Source organism: Garra rufa, chromosome 9 (genome assembly GCF_049309525.1).
Source record: "Garra rufa chromosome 9, GarRuf1.0, whole genome shotgun sequence".
Lineage (NCBI taxonomy): Eukaryota > Metazoa > Chordata > Actinopteri > Cypriniformes > Cyprinidae > Garra > Garra rufa.
In genome coordinates, this window is record NC_133369.1 from 14249186 (window position 1) to 14269727 (window position 20542).

General features: G+C 36.3%; 1 protein-coding gene across 2 annotated transcripts; it reads right to left on the reverse strand.

The window, feature by feature from the left end:
- Positions 1–1401: 1401 nt before the first annotated feature.
- zdhhc3a (zDHHC palmitoyltransferase 3a) lies at positions 1402–19702 on the reverse strand. 2 transcript variants are annotated; one of them, XM_073847193.1, is made up of 7 exons: positions 19511–19702; positions 17727–18046; positions 15962–16086; positions 14769–14865; positions 12478–12559; positions 10944–11074; positions 1402–1789 (listed from the first exon to the last, which is right to left on the reverse strand). In XM_073847193.1, the coding sequence occupies exons 2-7, from the start codon at positions 18024–18026 to the stop codon at positions 1574–1576; spliced, it is 951 nt and encodes a 316-aa protein (XP_073703294.1). In that variant the 5' UTR covers positions 18027–18046; positions 19511–19702; the 3' UTR covers positions 1402–1573. The 2 variants fall into 2 exon arrangements, with proteins under 2 accessions (XP_073703294.1, XP_073703295.1); XM_073847194.1 differs by having other exon boundaries at positions 1647–6440.
- Positions 19703–20542: the final 840 nt, after the last annotated feature.

Below are 20542 nucleotides of genomic sequence, written 5' to 3' on the forward strand. Positions count from 1 at the left end.
ACAAACTCGTAATTCTGACTTTTTTTCTCAGAATTGTGATATGAACAATTTCGAGTTATAAAGTCAGTCAGAATTATGTGATATATAGTCAGAATTCTGAGAACATATCACTGTTTTCCCTTAAAATTGGACTTCACAACTGAGAAAAGTCAGAATTTTGATTGTATATTACGCAATTCTGACTTTCATTTCTCAAAAAAGACAGAATTGTAACTTAGTAATGCAATTCAGAGAAAAAAAATCAGAAGTGAGAGAAAAAAAAGACAAGTTGATACACATACAATTGTGAGTAAAGTCAGAATTGCGAGACAGAAACTTGCAATTCTGTCTTTTTTCTCTGAATTGCGACTTTTTATCACACACTTCAGACTTTTTTCCCCTCAAAATTAGCACCATATGTTTGTATTGTCAAATTCTGCCCCTGAATTTATATAGTCATTGGTTTGCAGCCATTTCAATGTGTTTCAATCAAATTTTGTGATACATTACAAGACATTAGTTATACAGTTGCATATATACAGTTGAGGTCAAAAGTTTACATCCCCTTTTCGGAATCTGCAAAATGTTAGTTTTACCAAAATAAAAGGCAAACATGTAACTATCTTCTGTAGCCTCTGAAGGGCAGTGCTAAATAAAATATATATATATTTAGGCAAAATAAGAAAAATGTACACATCTCCATTTTGTTCAAAAGTTTTCACTCCTGGCTCTTAATGCTTGGTTTTTCCTTCTGGAGTATCAGCGAGCGTTTGATCCTTCTGTAATCGTTGCATATGAGTCCCTTAGTTGTCATCAGTGTGAAAAGATGGATCTCAAAATCATACAGTCATTGTTGGAAAGAGTTCATATACACAAAAATGCTGAAAAAACAAAGAATTTGTGGGACCTGAAGGATTTTTCTGAAGGACAGCTGACAGTTTAAGTGTTCAGGACAAAAAAAAGGTTGTGGATCATTCAGGTAGCAACACAGTATTAAGAATCAAGTGGATGTACACTTTTGAATGGGGTAATTTTTAGAAATTCAACTATTTTTTTTCTCTTGTGGACTATATGTAAACATCTTTCATGTGATATTTTATTCAGGTCAGTACTAAATAAGCAATAACATGCATTTTGTTTGATCCCTTTTATTTTGATAAAATAATTAACATTTTGCAGATTCAGAAAGGGGGATGTAAACTTTTGACCTCAACTGTACTGTATATTCTCTGTTATGATGCATCTTGATGGTGTCCTATAGGAACGTATTAACTTAGTCACTTACTACAATATTTTTAATAATCTAGCTTAGATAAAACATGTAGATACACCAAAGTAAAAGACATCACTGCTTCAGGAACAGCTTGCATAATGTACATGTTATGTCACTCTGTCAAGAGCTCAGTCTCTTTATGCACAGTATAAGTTTCTCTGTAGAAGAGCAAGATGTATTTTTATTTTTAAACACTGCTTTAAGGCACTTTGGTACAGTACATAGGTTTAAAATTCAAAAACGTCCACAGTAGTCTCTTTGCAATCCAAGGCAGGAAATGTGCCATTTGAGTCTCAGGGTTTAAGCAGCAAACACTTTGATCTAATGAGGCTCCAAAGGAATCTCAATCACATCTTCCTCAATGATCTCACCCTGTGGGAACATGGGAACTGGATCCAAAGTATCTTTCTGACACGAGAGATCTGTAAAAGGGCTCAACCAGGTCACAGAAAAAGGTCCTCCGAATGCTAACTTCATAGCTTCCCAAGATGTAATCTTATCCCATGTAGGGTCTTCACGCTTTAACTTTTCAATGCCCTGAAAAAAGAAAAATAACACATCTGTGATTCTTGAGCTAATAGAATCCATAAATAGATGGAAAACAACATTCATATTGGCAAAAAAGTCAACAACTTAAAGTCCACTGAATGAACTGAAAAGAAAAGCAAATAGTTACTATAGTAAAAAAGACATGGGAAGTGATTCATTTTGCTCATGCACTTGCGTGCTGCTGGTGTTTAATCTTTAATATGAAATAACCCAACTGAAAGAAATGGTTTGACTTTCACTTTTAAATTAAAAGCACATGGAGCATGCAGCATGCCTTCACATTCCAAAGGACGCATCTGAAGGAAAAGAAAAACAGACCATTTTAAATAGCATGCATTGAATGAACGAATGTGTCTTTATATGGTAGCAATCAAAGCTTACCTCCATCTCACACCAATCAAACAGGGACATCAGCCTAATTTAATACTAAATATAATTAGTTGCTTTTTCTTTCATTTTAATTCCCAAAAAACCTTCTGAGCAAGGGAACTACTCATGAAACAACACAAAGAATAAAAAGGGGGAAACTGGGTTAGTGTCAAAGACAGAAAGGAAGTGGACAGAAAGATAGAGGCCAAGCAAATTTGAAAACATTTGGCCCTCTTGAGAGATTGCAACACAGTGATTTTGCAATGCAAATGGTATGTTAGCTCCTGTCGTCCTTATTTTACACTTTTCAGAAGCAGAGATGGATTCACATGTGGTTGTGCATTTAGGAAATCCACTGTCAGACACTTTGACACATTGTCATATAAAGCACAGATGACTGAGTGTTCAGGTTTTTAATTGACCGTTTGTCAAAGAACAGAATGATTGTCTTTTTCACACACACTTAAAAGTCCAAGCACATATCATCCGTTCATCAGAACAAAAATGTATATTAATAAAATGTAAAATGCAATTAACCAAAACAATGGTAACAGTGGTGAATCAATTCAGTTTTTGAAAACACAAATTTCTTAAGCCTGTTCCTTTCTTAAACATTTCTACAAACCAGGTTTATGGAAACATACCAAGTAAATAAGTAAAAAAAAAAAGTACAGAGTGTATACCGAGTATAGGAAGCAAATCTAGCCTAGGTATGGAAGCCCGTTTCCAACACTGAATTAAAAAACTTTTTGCGACTTTATCTGACAATTCTGACTTTTTCTTAAACTTTCTTAGACTTTTTTCTCAGAATTGTGATATAAACAGTCAGTCAGAATTGTGGTTGTATATTACACAATTCTGACTCAGAATTGCATGTTTATATCTCACAATTGCCAGAAAAGTCAGAACTTTTTCTCTCTGAATTGCGACTTTTTATCTCACAATTCTGACTTTTCTCAAAATTGCATGTTACAAACCCGCAATTCTGACTTTTTTCTCAGAATTGTGATATAAACAATTTTGAGTTATAAAGTTAGTCAGAATTGTTTGATATAAAGTTACAATTCTGAGAACATAGTTTTTTTTTCCCCTTAAAATTGGACTTTACAACTGAGAAAAGTCAGAATTCCGAGAAAAAAAAAAGGATGAGATATAAACTTGCAATTGCGAGAAAAGTCAGAATTGCGAGTTTATATCACGCAATTCTGACTTCATTTCTCAGAATTGCGTGTTCATATCTGACAATTCTGAGAAAAAAAAAAGTCAAAATTGTAAGTTTGTAACGCAATTCAGAGGAAAAAGTCAGAAGTGCTAGAAATTGAGATACATACAATTGCGAGAAAAGTCAGAACTTAAGATAACATTACTTTTTTCTCTCTGAATTGCAACTTTTTATCTCACAATTCTGACTCTCAAAATTGCATGTTACAAACTCGCAATTCTGACTTTTTTTCTCAGAATTGTGATAAACAATTTCTAGCTAAAGTCAGTCAGAATTGTGTGATATTTAGTCACAATTCTGAAAACATATTACTTTTTACCTTAAAATTGGACTTTACAACTGAGAAAAGAAAGAATTCCGAAATTATATCATGCAAAACTGACTTCATTTCTCAGAATTGCATGTTTATATTTCACAATTCTGAGAAAAAAGTCAGAATTTTAAGTTTGTAACGCAATTCAGAGGAAAAAGTCAGAAGTGCAAGAAAACAAGTTGAGATGCATACTCGCAATTGCAAGAAAAGTCAGAATTACGAGAAAAACTTGCAATTCTGACCTTTACTCTCTGAATTGCAAATTCTCACAATTCTGACTTTTTTCCCCAAATTGCATGTTACAAATTCAAATTCTGACTTTTTTACTCAGAATTGTGATAAACAATTACGAGTTATAAAGTCAGTCAGAATTGTGTGATATAAACTCGCAATTGCAAGTTATAAAGTCAAAATCACGTGATATAAAGTCACAATTCTGAGAACAGATTAGGTTTTTTTCCCTTAAAATTGGACTTTACAACTGAGAAAAGTCATAAATTGCAAGAAAAAAAGTTAAAATTTATATCACACAATTCTGACTTCGAGTTCATATCACAATTCGGAGAAAAAAGTCAGAATTGTAAGTAAGTTTGTAATGCAATTTAGAGAAAAAAAAGTCAGAATTGTAAGTAAGTTTGTAATGCAATTCAGAGAAAAAAAGTCAGAAGCGCGAGAAAAAAAAGTCAAGATACATACTCGCAATTGCGAGAAAAGTCAGAATTGCGAGATAAAAACGTCCAATTCTGACTTTTCTTGCAATTGCGAGTTTATATCTTGCATTTCTTACTTTATAACACGCAATTGTGAGTTAGTGAATCAGAATTGTGAGATTCTGACTTTATTTCTCAGAACTGCAGATTAATATCATGCACTTCTGACTTAATTTATCAAAATTGTGAGTTTATATTTCGCAATTCTAATAAAAAAGTTAGAATTGTGAGTTTGTATCATGCAATTCTGTGAGTGTAAATTCACAACTGCAAGAAAAAAAAAAAAAAAGTCAGAATTGTGAGATTAAAAATCGCAATTACTTTTTAAATTTTTTTTTTTTTCAGTGGTGGAAAGGGCTTCCATAGATAGGGCAGCTGAGTAACGCAAGTACTGTTAAAACTCAAAATCTTGTGTATAACAGCAAATGTACTATCTCAAAACACATTCTTCACATTTATAAAGTAATTATCATTTCAATGGAATTATTTTCAAAGTCAAGATTCAGGGGTGTAGAAATGATCTGACAACGCACTGATTATGCAATTTAATAATAGGTCAATTCTGTTGTACAATACTTGTGAATGTAAAAACTAGTATATTGTCGATATTCAACAACAGAATGAACTGTCTCTTTAGTTACATTTCTGTTTAATACAATTTTTAAAAATAAAATAACCAAATCAAATGATTAAATGCCATTATCATTAAGTAGAGAATTGTTTCAAGCTTTGTCAGAACATATTTCTACCCATGTTAAACTTCCTATATTGTTTATATACTTTTTATATTTTGTATACAGCCAAAATCAATCATGTTAAAGGGATAGTTCACCCAAAAATGAAAATTCTATCATTAACCACTCACCCTCATGTCGTTCCAAACCCGTAAGACCTTCATTCATCTTCAAAACACAAATTAAGGAATATTTTTGATTAAATCCAAGAGCTTTCTGGCCCTCCATAGAGAGCAATGTCTGAATTTGTGTTCTGAAGATGAACAAAGGTCTTACAGGTTTAAAATGACATGAGGGTGAGTAATTAATGACAGACTTTTAATTTTGGGGTGAACTATCCCTTTAAGATCTGTTCACACCAAGAATGATAAATATAAGGATAACTATATGTCCTTATCAGCAGTTCTGTTTTTTATAAGTGCTTATAAATGCTTGAGCTCTTTAAAGTCTGGTGCATTCTGATTGGCTGTCACGGATTTTAATAATTCATGAGCTTGAAAGAAATTGTTCTGAGAGTAAATCCAATGATATTGTTATTGTAATAAGGTAGCTGTGATCTGAACTTCACTATTCACATAGAATAATTTATAGTTCTTGTTATAATTATCGTCCTTGGTATAAACTGCCTTTAAACATTTCTTCTATCTGCAAGCATAATAAACAATTTTAGCGAATGGTTGTCAGTGCTCTTATATTGTTAACCAGGAAAGGGCAGGAGTATTATACTCTAGCTACTAGGTATAAAAAAAAAAAAATGAACAGAAGTACCTTCAGAAAGTATGTTATCATTGTGGACAGTCTGGAAAGATTATAATAGTGATTATATTAGCATAAATTGGCTTCTATTATCTGCGTAACATTCATCTTCATTTCGGCGTAGCTAGGCAGAGACGCTTGAGATTATGACATGATAAAGCGTCCACTTTCTGTTCTTAATTAAAATAAATAGAGGCAAGGATAATTGGATATGCAACGATTCGTTCCCTGGAAAATAAAAAAATAAAAAGATGAAGGTGATTTTGTCTTACTGGTAAATGTTCCGCTCGGGTTGAGATTACAAACAAATTAAAAGATGCTGTTTTATAAGGGCAGTCCAAGTGCACTCGAGTCTCTAGCTTAAAGCTTCCTGAGCTCAGACCACATACTGGTAGGGGTCAGCTTTCCCGTGGTCGGGTGTGGAAAACGGGCTAACCCATGCTATCGAGAAGGGGTGTCCAAATACCGCCTTCAAGTTCATCCATTTTGTTTTTTTAGCCCATCTTCTCTCTTCCTTTTTCAACTGCTCTATGCCCTAAAAACAAGAGATAACCGAGACTTCAGAGTGTGCGAATATTACAAAGCAAAAGAGGAAAAGAACAACTGACCCATTCCATAAATCACAGAACTTAACCAGATTACAGTTACAACAGGTAATATGGTGATTTTCATAGTGAACACTCACGCCACTATGGTTATTCTCAGAACACAATACTAGCATACTGCTTAGTCCATTTAGTGCAGTATACACTGCATACTGCCCACTTACTGTTATAAAAAGATTGTCAAGTATAATGTATTATATAATGGTATGTTCTCAAACAGTAATGTGCTAAAATGGTACTGTAACGGCTAACAAATATTAATATTAAAGGAATAGTTCACCCAAAAGACCTTCGTTCATCTTCGGAAGACAAATTAAGATATTTTTGATGAAATCTGAGAGCTTTCTGACTCTTCATAGACAGCAATGCAACTGCCACGTTCAAGATCCAGAAAAGTAGTAAGGGTACTCTTGTTATTTTTGTTATTTTAGTTTTCTTTGTGCACAAAAAAGTATTGTCGTAGCTTTATAAAATTAAGGTTGAACCACATAGTCACATGCTTTTTTGGATTTATTTAAAAAATGTCTTAATCTGTGTTCCAAAGATGAACGAAGAACTTATGTTTGTAACGACATGAGGGTGAGTAACTAATGACAGAATATTCATTCTTGGGTGAACTATCTACTCAACAGATAACTAATTTAACATTTTAATCTCGTTTTATGTAAAAAAAAAAAAAAAAAAAAGTCTTCATTCTCAATAATCCAATCAAAAAAGATATTTTTTTTTAAATCGGATATTATTTTAGGTTTATTCATTATACTAGAAGAATACCTAAAACTGAGAGCATTTTATTCAAGTTTAGGGTCAGTAAGATTTTATAATGTTTTTGAAAGAAGACTCTTATGCTCACTGAGGCTGCATATATTTGATCAAACATACAGTAAAACTGTAATAGAGAAATATTACTACAACTTAAAACATTTTCTACTTTAATATTTAGTAAAATGTAATTTATTGCTGTGACTGTTTCTCCAGTCTTTCAGTGTCACATGATCTTTGAGAAATCATTCTAATATGCTGATTTTTATGCTGCTTATTTATTCTGAGGAGACAAAAAAAAAAATTCAGGATTCCTTGATGAATAGCAAGTTTAAAAGAAAAAAGCATTTATTTTAAATAGAAATGATTTGGAACCTTATAAATTGCTTTGCTGAATAAAGTATTAATAAGCATGTATGAAAAAAGACATTATTTAGGAAGCCTGTAACCACCTAAATTAATGATTTTAAAAAGTTTGGCAAATCAATGTAATTTACCATAGAAATATTTTTTTTACAAAGTTTTTAACGGTTATGGCGATTAAAGCACCAGCTGTGGTCCGATCTTGTTAAAACTTTGCAGGCTTGTTTAGAATCTCCTGTCACATGTGCTCACCAGGTTTTGTCAAGTTTTAAGTTTTCCTTTAGCCTTTATAGGATTTTGGGTAGATTTTAACAGGCCCCTTTTCTAAACTACCCTGTTATAGCTTCCCAAAGGGTAATTTTCAACATTTTCGATAATTATTGACCTAGAGAGTCCAGAGAATTGTACCGCAGTGTCTGTTTCCAGACTGAGCAAAAAACCTAGGACTAGTTCGCAAAATTAACACTATTTGATTGACAGCAATGGTTCTAGAGGCAAAGTTTTCCGGAATGAGGAATTGTGTCATAAGATGAGAGTATCGCGTGTATGTGTGAAAAATCTGTGCAGTGTACAATCATTTACGTCCATGAAAAGTGTAATATCGTCGCTCAGTGGCTGATTTCTTTCACATTTTTCACAGACCTTTGGGGCCGAGAATCAAACAGGCCCACTGAGTTTCATTCTGATCGGCCTTTGTTAACCATGTCCAATGGGGCTCAAACTTCATCGGCCAATGGCGGCCATGTTTTTTTTTTTTTTTTTGGAGATGCATAAATGTCTTTATAGACACTTGTGCCGCTTTGGACCAAAACACAGTGATTTTCATGTTATTAGGTTGTGTAGGTATAACGATTTTTATGTTTTTCCCCTCTTATAGCGCCATCAAGTAGCTAAGCTCCGTGATTTTTTTCAGATTGAGCTCTTACATAAGTGTTCTGAGTTTGGCAAAGATATCTCATTCTTGATATTCACTTTCCAGAGAATCTTTCTACTCTGGTTTGCTTCCAATCAGGCGAAAAACTTAGGACTAGTTCGCAAAAGTGTTTATTTAAAAGACCTGAAAATTTCGCCAGGCTCATGATCGACTGTGAGGCATGTGTTTTGTCTGGCGTGAGCCAAGGATTCCAAAGACATAAGACACCTTGCAACTCACAGTTTAGGAGTTATGAGCGATTTCATACTTTTTGTTGGCTGTAGCACCCCCAATCAGGCCAATTGGGGTGAGCCTTGGTGACATTGTTGGCAGTGTGAGTACTATCATCCCTTCAAGTTTCAAGTCTCTACGACTTATGGTTTGGTCTGCGCAATCAGTTTTACATGGAGACTGCTTATCCTTGGCCATTCTAACACGCTTGAATCCCTAATAATAATAATAATAATCTTACTGACCCCAAATCTTTGAACAACAGTGTACATACTACTGAAGTAGTACACTATTCTAAGCAGATGCTTTACATCTGCAGTTATCAAATGGGACCCAGTACAGACAATGTAGTTCAACAAAAAGAATCAAATGGCATCCTCCTCAGAACAAATTTCTGGCTACATCTATAGGACAGAAATGTGGACTGTATTTCCAGGTCAGTTGTTAGAAGTTCACAAGACCATGTGTTTTGCAAGTATGTTGCCCAAAAGCACTGAATTGTTGGTGTCACCAATGTACAGAATACAGTGAGGAAAAAAACGATTTTGTACGTTTGCTCACTGACAAAGAAATTATCAGTCTATAAATTTAATGGTAGATTTATTTGAACAGTGAGAGACAGAATAACAACAAAAATCCAGAAAAACACAAAAAATGTTATAAAATGGTTTGCATTTTAATAAGTGAATAAGTATTTGACCCCTGCGCAAAACATGACTTAGTACTTGGTGGCAAAACCCTTGTTGGCAATCACAGAGGTCAGACATTTCTTGTAGTTGGCCACCAGGTTTGCACACATCTCAGGAGGGATTTTGTCCTACTCCCACTAAGTCATTAAGGTTTCTAGGCTGATGTTTGGCAACTTTAACATTTAGCCCCCTTCACAACTTTTCTATGGGATTAAGGTCTGGAGAATGAGTGCTTCTTCTTGAGCAACTCCTTTGTTGCCTTGGCCATGTGTTTTGGGTCACTGTCATGCTGGAATACCCATCCACAACCTATTTTCAATGTTCTCACCCAAGATTTGACGGTACACGGCCCCGTCCATCGTCCCTTTGATGCGGTGCAGTTGTTCTGTCCCCTTAGCAGAAAAACACCCCCAAAGCATAATGCTTCCACCTCCATGTTTGACGGTAGGGACGGTGTTCTTGGAGACATAGGCAGCATTCCTCCTCCAAACACGACGAGTTGAGTTGAGCCAAAGAGCTCGATTTTGGTTTCATCTGACTACAACACTTTCACCCAGTTCTCCTCTGAATCATTCAGATGTTCATTGGCAAACTTCAAACATGTGCTTTCTCAAGCAGGGGACCTTGCGGGCGCTGCAGGATTTCAGTCCTTGACAGCGTAGTGTGTTACCAATTGTTTTCTTGGTGACTATGGTCCCAGCTACCTTGAGACCATTGACAAGATCCTCCTGTGCAGTTCTGGGCTGATTTCTCACCGTTCTCATGATCATTGAAACTCCATGAGGTGAGATCTTGCATGGAGCCCCAGACCAAGGGACATTGACAGTTATTTTGGGTTTCTTCCATTTGCAAATTAATCGCTTCAGCTGTTGTCACCTTCTCACCAAGCTGCTTGGTGATGGTCTTTTCCAGCCTTGTTCCAGCCCTGACATCCTTGGTCTTGGCCATGGTGAAAAATTTGGAATCTGATTGATTGACTGCCTCTGTGGACAGGTGTCTATTACACAGGTAACAAGCTGAGATTAGGAGCACTCCCTTTAAGAGAGTGCTCCTAATCACAGCTCGTTACCTGTATAAAAGACACCTGGGAGTCAGAAATGTTCTTCTGGATTTTGTGTTGTTATTTTGTCTCTCACTGTTAAAATAAACCTACTATTCAAATGATAGACTGATCATTTTTTTTGTCAGTCGACAAACGTACAAAATCAGCAGGGGATCAATTAATTTTTTTCCTCATTGTATTTTAATAATAACTAACAAGATACGGTATGTGGCCAATAACCAAAATGGATGTATGCTACTATTATTTAATACACAATGACCTAGTTATACTTGTTGCATACGTGTTACATCTCACACATGATAGCATTTTTGGTAAAACAGTTCACACGTATTAACCTAAAAATAACAACGCATATCACAACACAATCACTACCTCCATGTTCGCCCACTGCTGAAAGGAAGCGATCTCTTACCGTCTCATCTGTGCAGATAGAATGGACTTGGGTGCCAAACATCACAGAGGTGAAGATGAGGAAGAGGAGGCCCTCAAAGCACAGGAGGATGAGGAGGATGACAGTGGCTGGAGGGGAGAAGGTACTGCACTCTGGGGTTCGGAGGGAAGAGGGAACACATATAGCCTTTACACACATACAGCTATGCAATATACTAACTATCTAATATACTAAAACTAATTAGAGAGACTAATCAGAAAAAGAGGGTTTGTGGGTATGCGTATCTGGTGACACGTCTATATTTACATGTGCAAACTGGGACATAACAAACTTGGGTTAAGAGGTTTGATCATTTAACCAAGCTTGGTTAACAATATACCAGTGACCTGTTTGAAAAAAAACATTGGTAACACTGTTTTTGATTGCCATTTATATGCTACTGTTCAAAAGTTTGGGGTCAGTAAGATTTTTTTGATGTTATGAAAGAAGTCTTGTACTCAGCATAACTGCATTTATTTGATCAAAAATACAATCAAACACTTGACGGTAGCCATTGACTTCTATAGTATGGAAGACAAAAATACTATGGAAGTCAATGGCTACAGTCAACCGTTTGGCTACCAACATTATTCAAAATATCTTGAATACACAGTCCTGTCGTGAAAGCACGTCGAAGATACATAGAAGAGAAGAAATTGAATTAAGTCGTTATTTTTCTTTTCTTTTCTCAAAAATATTCTTATAGCTCTCAGATTTCATCAAAAATATCTTAATTTGTGTTCCAAAGATGAACAGAAGAAAGTTCTCATGGGTTTGTAACAACATGAGGGTAAGTAATTAATGACAGAATTTTCATTTTTGTGTAAACTATCCCTTTAACGTCTCCCTTTAAAAAAAATCTTACTGGCCCCAAACTTTTGAATGGTTCTTATGATGAAATTAATTCCAACATAGCCTTTTCTCTTCCAAACACCCTGCCAAAAGCACAGAGTATATATGCTAGCAGCAAAAACAGATTGAAAAACTAATGCAAGTCTAAATAAAATGTCATAAAAGTATCACTGGAGCTGTGGTTGGGAGATAAGAATGTCCTCCAACATCTCAAGCTCACGACATTTGCTTATACAACTTCTGTTTCTTCATTACCTGTCCACTATTTGTACTAATAAAAGGGACTTTATATTACATTTACATAATACAGTTTGTCCATCATAAAGCAATTTTCTGTTCTCACACACATCAACTTCCACATGCACACAGACAATGGTCTACTTTTATGATACTTTTATGATGCTTCAGCATGCCTTTAAGAGATTAAAATAGTTATTCACATCGTAATCGGAAAAAAAATGACTAGCGTATTTATTAGAATGTACTGGAAAAAAACTGAGGAAAGGACCGAATTCACATTTTACTTATTCACTTTAAGAAGCTGGAATGCTTTTTCCAGTAGATAACGTTCTAAATTGCATGCTTGCCATCTGACCCTCACATCTAGAAGTCACTGGGGTCAAGTTATCAGTCTTGCAAACAACAACTTGCTTTTTTTACTTACTCGTCCAGTCATCTTCAAAGCAGTAGAGAAAATGTAAGACCACCATGACCAAGGCATGCAGAGAGATCAGGCAAATGTACATCTGAAAAACACAGAAGCACCAACATTAGATGTTTGTTTCAAATAAAATAAAATAAATCTTACAATTACAGTCAAAGCAAAAAATTTACCAGTGGGTGCAGGACACTATAGTTCATTTATGTAAGTGAGGATAGCAAAATAAAGTAAACTGTTACCTCTTCTTGAGTTCTTGTAATATTTTATTACCATTTTCTAATATAGTGGGTACGGAAAGTATTCAGACCTCCTTAAATGTTTCACTCTTTGTTATATTTCAGCCATTTGCTGAAATCATTTAAGTTCATTTTTTCCTCATTAATGTACACACAGCACCCCATATTGACAGAAAAACACAGGATTGTTGACATTTTTGCAGATTTATTAAAAAAGAAAAACTGAAATATCACATGGTCCTAAGTATTCAGACCCTTTGCTGTGACACTCATATATTTAACTCAGGTGCTGTCCATTTCTTCTGATCATCCTTGAGATGGTTCTACACCTTCGTTTGAGTCCAGCTGTGTTTGATTATACTGATTGGACTTGATTAGGAAAGCCACACACCTGTCTATATAAGACCTTACAGCTCACAGTGCATGTCAGAGCAAATGAGAATCATGAGGTCAAAGGAACTGCCTGAAGAGCTCAGAGACAGAATTGTGGCAAGACACAGATCTGGCCAAGGTTACAAAATTTCCTAAGAGCACAGTGGCCTCCATAATCCTTAAATGGAAGACGTTTGGGATGACCAGAACCCTTCCTAGAGCTGGCCATCCGGCCAAACTGAACTATCGGGGGAGAAGAGTCTTGGTGAGAGTTGTAAAGAAGAACCCAAAGATCACTGTGGCTGAGCTCCAGAGATGCAGTTGGGAGATGGGAGAAAGTTGTAGAAAGTCAACCATCACTGCAGCCCTCCACCAGTCTGGGCTTTATGGCAGAGTGGCCTGACGGAAGCCTCTCCTCAGTGCAAGACACATGAAAGCCTGCAGGGAGTTTGCTAAAAAACACCTGAAGGACTCCAAGATGGTGAGAAATAAGATTCTCTGGTCTGATGAGACCAAGATAGAACTTTTTGGCCTTAATTCTAAATGGTATGTGTGGAGAAAACCAGGCACTGCTCATCACCTTTCCAATACAGTCCCAACAGTGAAGCATGGTGGTGGCAGCATCATGCTGTGGGGGTGTTTTTCAGCTGCAGGGACAGGACGACTGGTTGCAATCGAGGGAAAGATGAATGCGGCCAAGTACAGAGATATCCTGGACGAAAACCTTCTCCAGAGTGCTCGGGACCTCAGACTGGGCCAAACGTTTACCTTCCAACAAGACAATGACCCTAACCACACAGCTAAAAGAACGAAGGAGTGGCTTCACAACAACTCCGTGACTGTTCTTGAATGGCCCAGCCAGAGCCCCGACTTAAACCCAATTGAGCATCTCTGGAGAGACCTAAAAATGGCTGTCCACCAACGTTTACCATCCAACCAGACAGAACTGGAGAGGATCTGCAAGAAGCAATGGCAGAGGATCCCCAAATCTAGGTGTGAAAAACTTGTTGCATTTTTCCCCAAAAGACTGTATTAGCTCAAAAGGGTGCTTCTACTAAATACTGAGCAAAGGGTCTGAATACTTAGGACCATGTGATATTTCAGTTTTTCTTTTTTAATAAATCTGCAAAAATGTCAACAATTGTGTTTTTCTGTCAATATGGGGTGCTGTGTGTACATTAATGAGGACTTAAATGATTTCAGCAAATGGCTGCAATATAACAAAGAGTGAAACATTTAAGGGGGTCTGAATACTTTCCGTACCCACTGTATGTGTATATGTATGTATGTGTGTGTATATATATATATATTAGTAGAAAAGTTTGGACACACTTCCCCATTACAGAGAAAGAAGAAGTGTGTCCAAACTTTTGACTGGTTATGTGTGTGTGTGTGTGTGTGTGTGTGTATATATGTGTGTGTGTGTATATATATATATAAACTGTGATAATGTGAGAAATGTTGAAGGTGTTTGACTGTAAATCCCAAGTGAAAACATTATTATAAATTTAACAATGATACTTTCAAATTCAGAGGAAAGCGATTGGGTGGGTTTATCCATCTGGACTTTTATCAGCAAGTCCAAAAATAGTTGCATTAAAATGCAAAGCTTACAACACGTGTCTCACACAACTGTGTCTGTGGTATTTGTAGAAGTGTGCATGACGAGACTTTTTTAGCACTTACTGTGAAAAGCACAAAGTACTTCTGGTTATTTTCCCCGACGCAATTGTTTACCCAAGGGCAATGATGATCCATCTTCCGTATACAGCGCTTGCAAACACTAAAATGAGTTTGAACAGAAGGGTGGAGAAAAAAAGATACGTTGAAAAAGTCACCTTAACACTTCCGAACAACTTTAACTTAAACAATGGTTTGAAGATATGGCTTTCAAAAATATTCAGCTTCAAGTACAGGGTTAGAGAAAATGTGAACATTTATTATTATAAGCATTAATATCATTTGTGTTGGCTACAATGACAACATAGCTATTATCTTTTATTTATCCTTTTTGTTGTCATATGCATATCAGTTTTGTGTACATTGTGTTCAGTACAAGCCATGGGTGAAACTTCCAAAGAGTGCAAACCATGGAAGCCTGTTTAGCAGGAGCTTCAGTAAATTGAACAGCACTATTGTTTGATGTTTTATGGTGTTGTTTGGTTTTCCACAGTCTTTATGATTATGACTGCATACATAGAGAATTGTGTCATTCTTCGTTATGAAGTCTTGCCATGCTCTAAGGAGAATTGTGTCCAAACAACACAGAACAACTGCCGCAAAGTGACAGCAAACCTCAATGGACTACAGAGGGCTTCACAAAGTCAGCATCCATTAAAGAGCTACAACTGCTAAAACTTTAATCACAGACACAAATGCTAAAATGAGAAAATGATGGTGTCATGATCACAAAAGCTGGACAGCTGGAACACCCTTGTTTGCACATAAATAGTATTCTCGTAGTTTAAAAAAAAAAAAAAAATTACGGTTGCACATTTTTTCTGGGCCTTGAACGTGGTAGCTGCATTGCTGTCTATGCAGGGTCAGAAAGCTCTCGGATTTCATCAAAAAATAACTTAATTTGTGTTCCGAAGATGAACGAAGGTCTTACCGATTTGGAACGACATTAGGGTGAGTAATTTTTGGTTGAACCATCCATTTAATAATTATTTAGTGAGCCTAGTTACCCGGTGTTCACATCATTTTGTGCAACACCTGTATATACACACCAAGTCAGTGCATGACTAAATAAATAGTCCTGAAGAGAAAGCATCTAAAATTATCTCAATGCAGCAAAAAAAAAAAAAAAAACAGACATTAATATGACGAATAGTGCTGCTGCCGTCACGCATCTATGTCTCCATATGCTCCTCTCTTACCTGCAGTGGTGAGCTCTATCCGGCTTAATACTGCAGCACTTCGGACATTTGTAAACCACCTGGCCTGGCTTCAGCTGCAAGCTCTCAATGTACTCCTTTGTGGCATTGCCCTTTGGCACGGCTCCCTAAGAAAGCATCAGCAACATTTTAATAGTAGTATGAAAAGCATTTATGACACCCTGCTAAAAATTTAGGAAAGAGTGGGGGGAAAGTAGCCTGACAATAAATGTAGGGTCTGGGCACTCTCCATAGACAGGGCTCAACCGGAGGGGCGGGATAAACGGTTCAGAGCAACCAATCAGAGCAACGAAGAAGGTGACGTAGTCAACTCCAAATACATCCTTCTTTTGTGAGAACGACCTCAGTGCAGTTTCTTGTTCTTTTCTCAGAGAAAAGCTTAACTTCAAGTCTTTCAGAGTGGCGGCCAAAGTCGATTCGAAAGAAAGTTGTTCGCTAGCAGCAGCCATCGCTATCTCTCTCACGCGTAATTCACGGAACCAGAGAACGTCTGACTGAACTGATGGTCGCAGGTCAGTCGTCATCATGTTAAACCCGCCCACCGACTCTTGATTGGCCCGATTTTGGATTTTTGGAAATCTCAAGTGAACGGAGAGTTACTAGACTGCCCTTGGAAGCAAATGTAATTTGCTGCCGCTAGGGGCGCGTCTTGATTCTAGGCTAGGGGGAAAGAGTAACACTGCATTTCCTAAATTGCAAGCATGCCCTATATCGATATAGATATAGAGATAGATAGTTTGTTTGTTTTGTGATAGTTATTCATGAGTCCCTTGTTTGTCCTGAACAGTTAAACTCCCCGCTGTTCTTCAGAAAAGGACCCACAGATTCTTTGGTTTTTCAGCATTTTTGTGTATTTGAACCCTTTCCAACAATGACGGTTTGATTTTGAGATCCATCTTTTCACACTGAGGACAACTAAGGGACTCATATGCAACTATTACAGATGGTTCAAATGCTCACTGATGCTTCAGAAGGAAAAATTACACAGTAAGAGCCAGGGGTGTAAACTTTTGGACAGAATGAAGATGTGTACATTTTTCATATTTTGCTTAAATATCTTTTTTCTTTTTTTTTTTTTAAGTACTGCCCTTCAGAAGCTACACAAGATACTTGCATGTTTCCCAGAATACAAAATACCCTACCCAGACAATTTACCCTAATTTTCAAATTCAAAAAGTTTTCACCCCCTGGCTCGTAATGCATTGTGTTTCCTTCTGAAGCATCAGTGAGCGTTTGAACTTCCTGTAATAGTTGCATGAGTCCCTCAGTTGTCCTCAGTGTGAAAAGATGGATCTCAAAATCATACTGTAAATCGTAAAACAAAAATGCTGAAAAACCAAACAATTTGAACTGAAGGATTTTTTTCTGAAAAACAGCGGGCAGTTTAGCTGTCAGGACAAACAAGGGACTCATGAACAACTATCACAAAAAAAAAAAAACATATATAAACGTCTTTTATGTGAAATATCTCATTCAGGTAAGCACTAAACAAAAAAAATGCATTTTGTATGATCCCTCAGATTCTGCAAGGTGTATGTAAACTTTTGACTTCAACTGTATATATGCAATAATTATAATTATTAAATGTATATTATTATTTTATGTGAGATATAAGGAAGTAGAGTAAGTAAGCATTACAATACCGATCATATACTGGTATAAACCCTCATAATGGGGGCAATCATCTCCCCTACCCAGTATACACCATGAAAGCATTGATTATTATAGGTATAAAAAAAAAACTCACCGGGTCGGTGCACATGGCTCTGAAATGAGACGCCAAGGCGAGGAAGGCCAGGCTGTTGAAGATGGTGCCATTCACCAGGCTGTAAGTGAGGTTCTTCGAAGGAATCAGCATGACGAACAGCACAACAAACCCGGCAAAGAAAACAAGAAACCAGGTGATAACCGCACAAACGATGCCGCAGGCATCTTTGATGAACCACATGTTGCTCTGTCGCTCATGACAAGGAGGAAGACACTGCACGGGTTGCAAGCCGCTGGCCTGCCTCTCGACGTCCCTAAAACGCGGCACTGGACTTCTCATCCTACCAGAGAGATGCCATCCTGTCAGGAACAATGGGAAAAAGAGACAAAGATGGATCAGAATAAAGTATAGATTTGTTTAGACAGTGGTTCTCAATTTAGGGGCCTTAGAAAAATTTCAAAGGGAACACTCAATGTGACTTCTTAATTTGGAAAAGTCACATAAATTAATAAAATACTAAAAGGTTAGGCGCACAAAATTTATTTGTGAGTACCAATATAGAAAAATCACGTAATTAAATTGGTGTAAAAGTGTGTGGGGAGTCTTGGAGTCAAAAATGTTGAGGACCACTGGTTTAGGAGACACAGAAGGTCATATTTAGTGGACGCAGCAGTATGGAAGCTGCGGTCTGACAGATAGAGTCACTTGAGCAGAACCAACAATGTCACTAGAGGACACACTGTAGTTCCAGTCTTTTTTTTCCTATTATGGCCCACAAATCCATACTACATCCAACTTTTAAGTAGGGCTGGGCGATTAATCGAAAAGTAATCGAAATCGACATTCAGAACCTATAATCGATCAAAATTTTCCAGGTCAATTATTTCAATTACTTTCCCTTTAAAAACACTACTGCGTGTGGAGTCACGTGACCCCGCTCCGTTACGTTGCGTTATTCCGCCGACGTGTCGATGGAGAGCTTAAACAGTATTTATACAGTAAAAAGTATTTACAGGATATACAAGAGTAATTTTATTTAGAAGAGATACTGCTTATTTTCTACTTTTAATATTTATTATTATTTTATAAATAATTTATTTTGTTTCCAAAAGTGCAAGTTATTTATTTTCACTAATTTAAGAAAAATGTGACTTTTCGTTTTAAGCAATGTGTGCTTTAATTTAAGTTGTTCAACACTGATGTTCAATAAATAACCATAGATAGTAGATAGTGTGTGCACCCTTCATTCAAAAATCTCTCACTTGTAATATGTGCGCATATTTACTGTACAAAACTTGTCAGTGAACTATGAGGGCAAAAAAATAAATATTATTTAAATATAATTAAATATAATTTTATTAATGAATAAAATAATCGTTCATTAATCGTAATCGGGTTAAAATGTTCAATTAATCGAGATTTTGATTTTAGGCCAAATCGCCCAGCCCTACTTTTAAGCCTACTGATGACATTCCTATCTACTTGGGTCCGTAATGAGACAGTCATGCATTGTTCAGTCAGGCATTATTATGCGTTCCAAGATGTGTAAAAAAACATTTTCTTCACCAAACAACCCAAAATTTGGTTATAAAGCAGCAAAAACAGGACACATAATACAATGGCGTAAATTACGTCTTGACTCTGCCAAGATATCATCAATAACATATAACTTACAACAGCCAAGCGCGCTGTTTATCATATTAAATCTCGTGAAATACAAAGTGTATGGCATAACAGCGCAAAATAACGCAATAAATTGAATTTAGTAAGCCAGCTGTGTACAGAAACCTGCGCTAACATTACCTGGCCATGGCGATACTCACATATTTGGCGACACTGGTGCTCCTCGCGTTTGCTCGCCCACTCAAGGCCGAGAAGATCCAATAATGCATGGATCACGCTAACGGGGGAACATGTTCCAGATTAGTGTTTTAACAAAAATTGTGGTTTACCCGATTATTACACGAGGGCTGGTGAAATGCTGCATTTTTATGCGGTGCCAGCTCCTCCCTTCACTGGAGAAACTGATAGCCAGCCACACCTCCCTTTCACTAGAGGCGCAACCGGATCACGAACCGAAATGGAAACCGCTTCTAAAAAATGAATCGTTGGATTTGCCTGGGAGATTGAAACTTGAGGGCTTTTATTTGGGGGAGCTTGGAGGCTCAGACAGCCCGCTGTCCCATTGAGTCGCATTCACATCTTTTTCTGTTTTCATACTATTGGAAATTATTTTGGTAAAATTGAAAGTATAATCATTTAAATCTGTTACATAAGAATTCGAATCTGGTACAAAAAATTAATGTCAGCGCGATAGCGTCTAATAAAAATAAATATAAATATAGCCATAGTAGTAATCACAAACGTCTCTGATTGGTTCGTCCTACCAGCGCAGAGAAAAGTAAACCGATACCTCTACTTGGCGCTACTGGACGGTGAAAAATTTAGGGATTGCTTTAAAAAATAATACAAAAAAATATATAATAATAATAATAATAATAATAATAAATAAATAACTATAATACACACTGAAAAGTGAATGTAGAGAACTATTATTTTATGATTATATATACTATATTATATATGTCATGATTGCTTTTGCCATTCTAGCCTCTTTATTTATATGTATTAAATTCACTGAGAAAGTTAAATTGTGATTTGAGGCGTTGATAGTACTTTGCTCTATTTTGGTGAAACCCAAACAGACCAAGAAGTGTCTTGAAAAAATTAAATAAAATAGAAATAAATATAAAAATAAATTAATAAAGGGTTTGAGTTCTATTTAATTTATTACTTATTTATAATTGATGGTAATAATTGTGTGTTAGCCTATATATTTCAGATTTTATGACCCA

What these genes read in the sequence shown, in the direction of transcription:
- zdhhc3a (XM_073847193.1), bottom strand. Translation starts at nt 18,026, where the DNA reads ATGAGAAGTCCAGTGCCGCGTTTTAGGGACGTCGAGAGGCAGGCCAGC. An exon ending in GAGCCATGTGCACCGACCCG is followed by an intron (nt 16,087 to 17,726) that starts GTGAGTTTTTTT and finishes ATGCTTTCTTAG; the next exon opens with GGAGCCGTGCCAAAGGGCAA. An exon ending in CTTTGAAGATGACTGGACGA is followed by an intron (nt 11,075 to 12,477) that starts GTAAGTAAAAAA and finishes TCCGAACCCCAG; the next exon opens with AGTGCAGTACCTTCTCCCCT.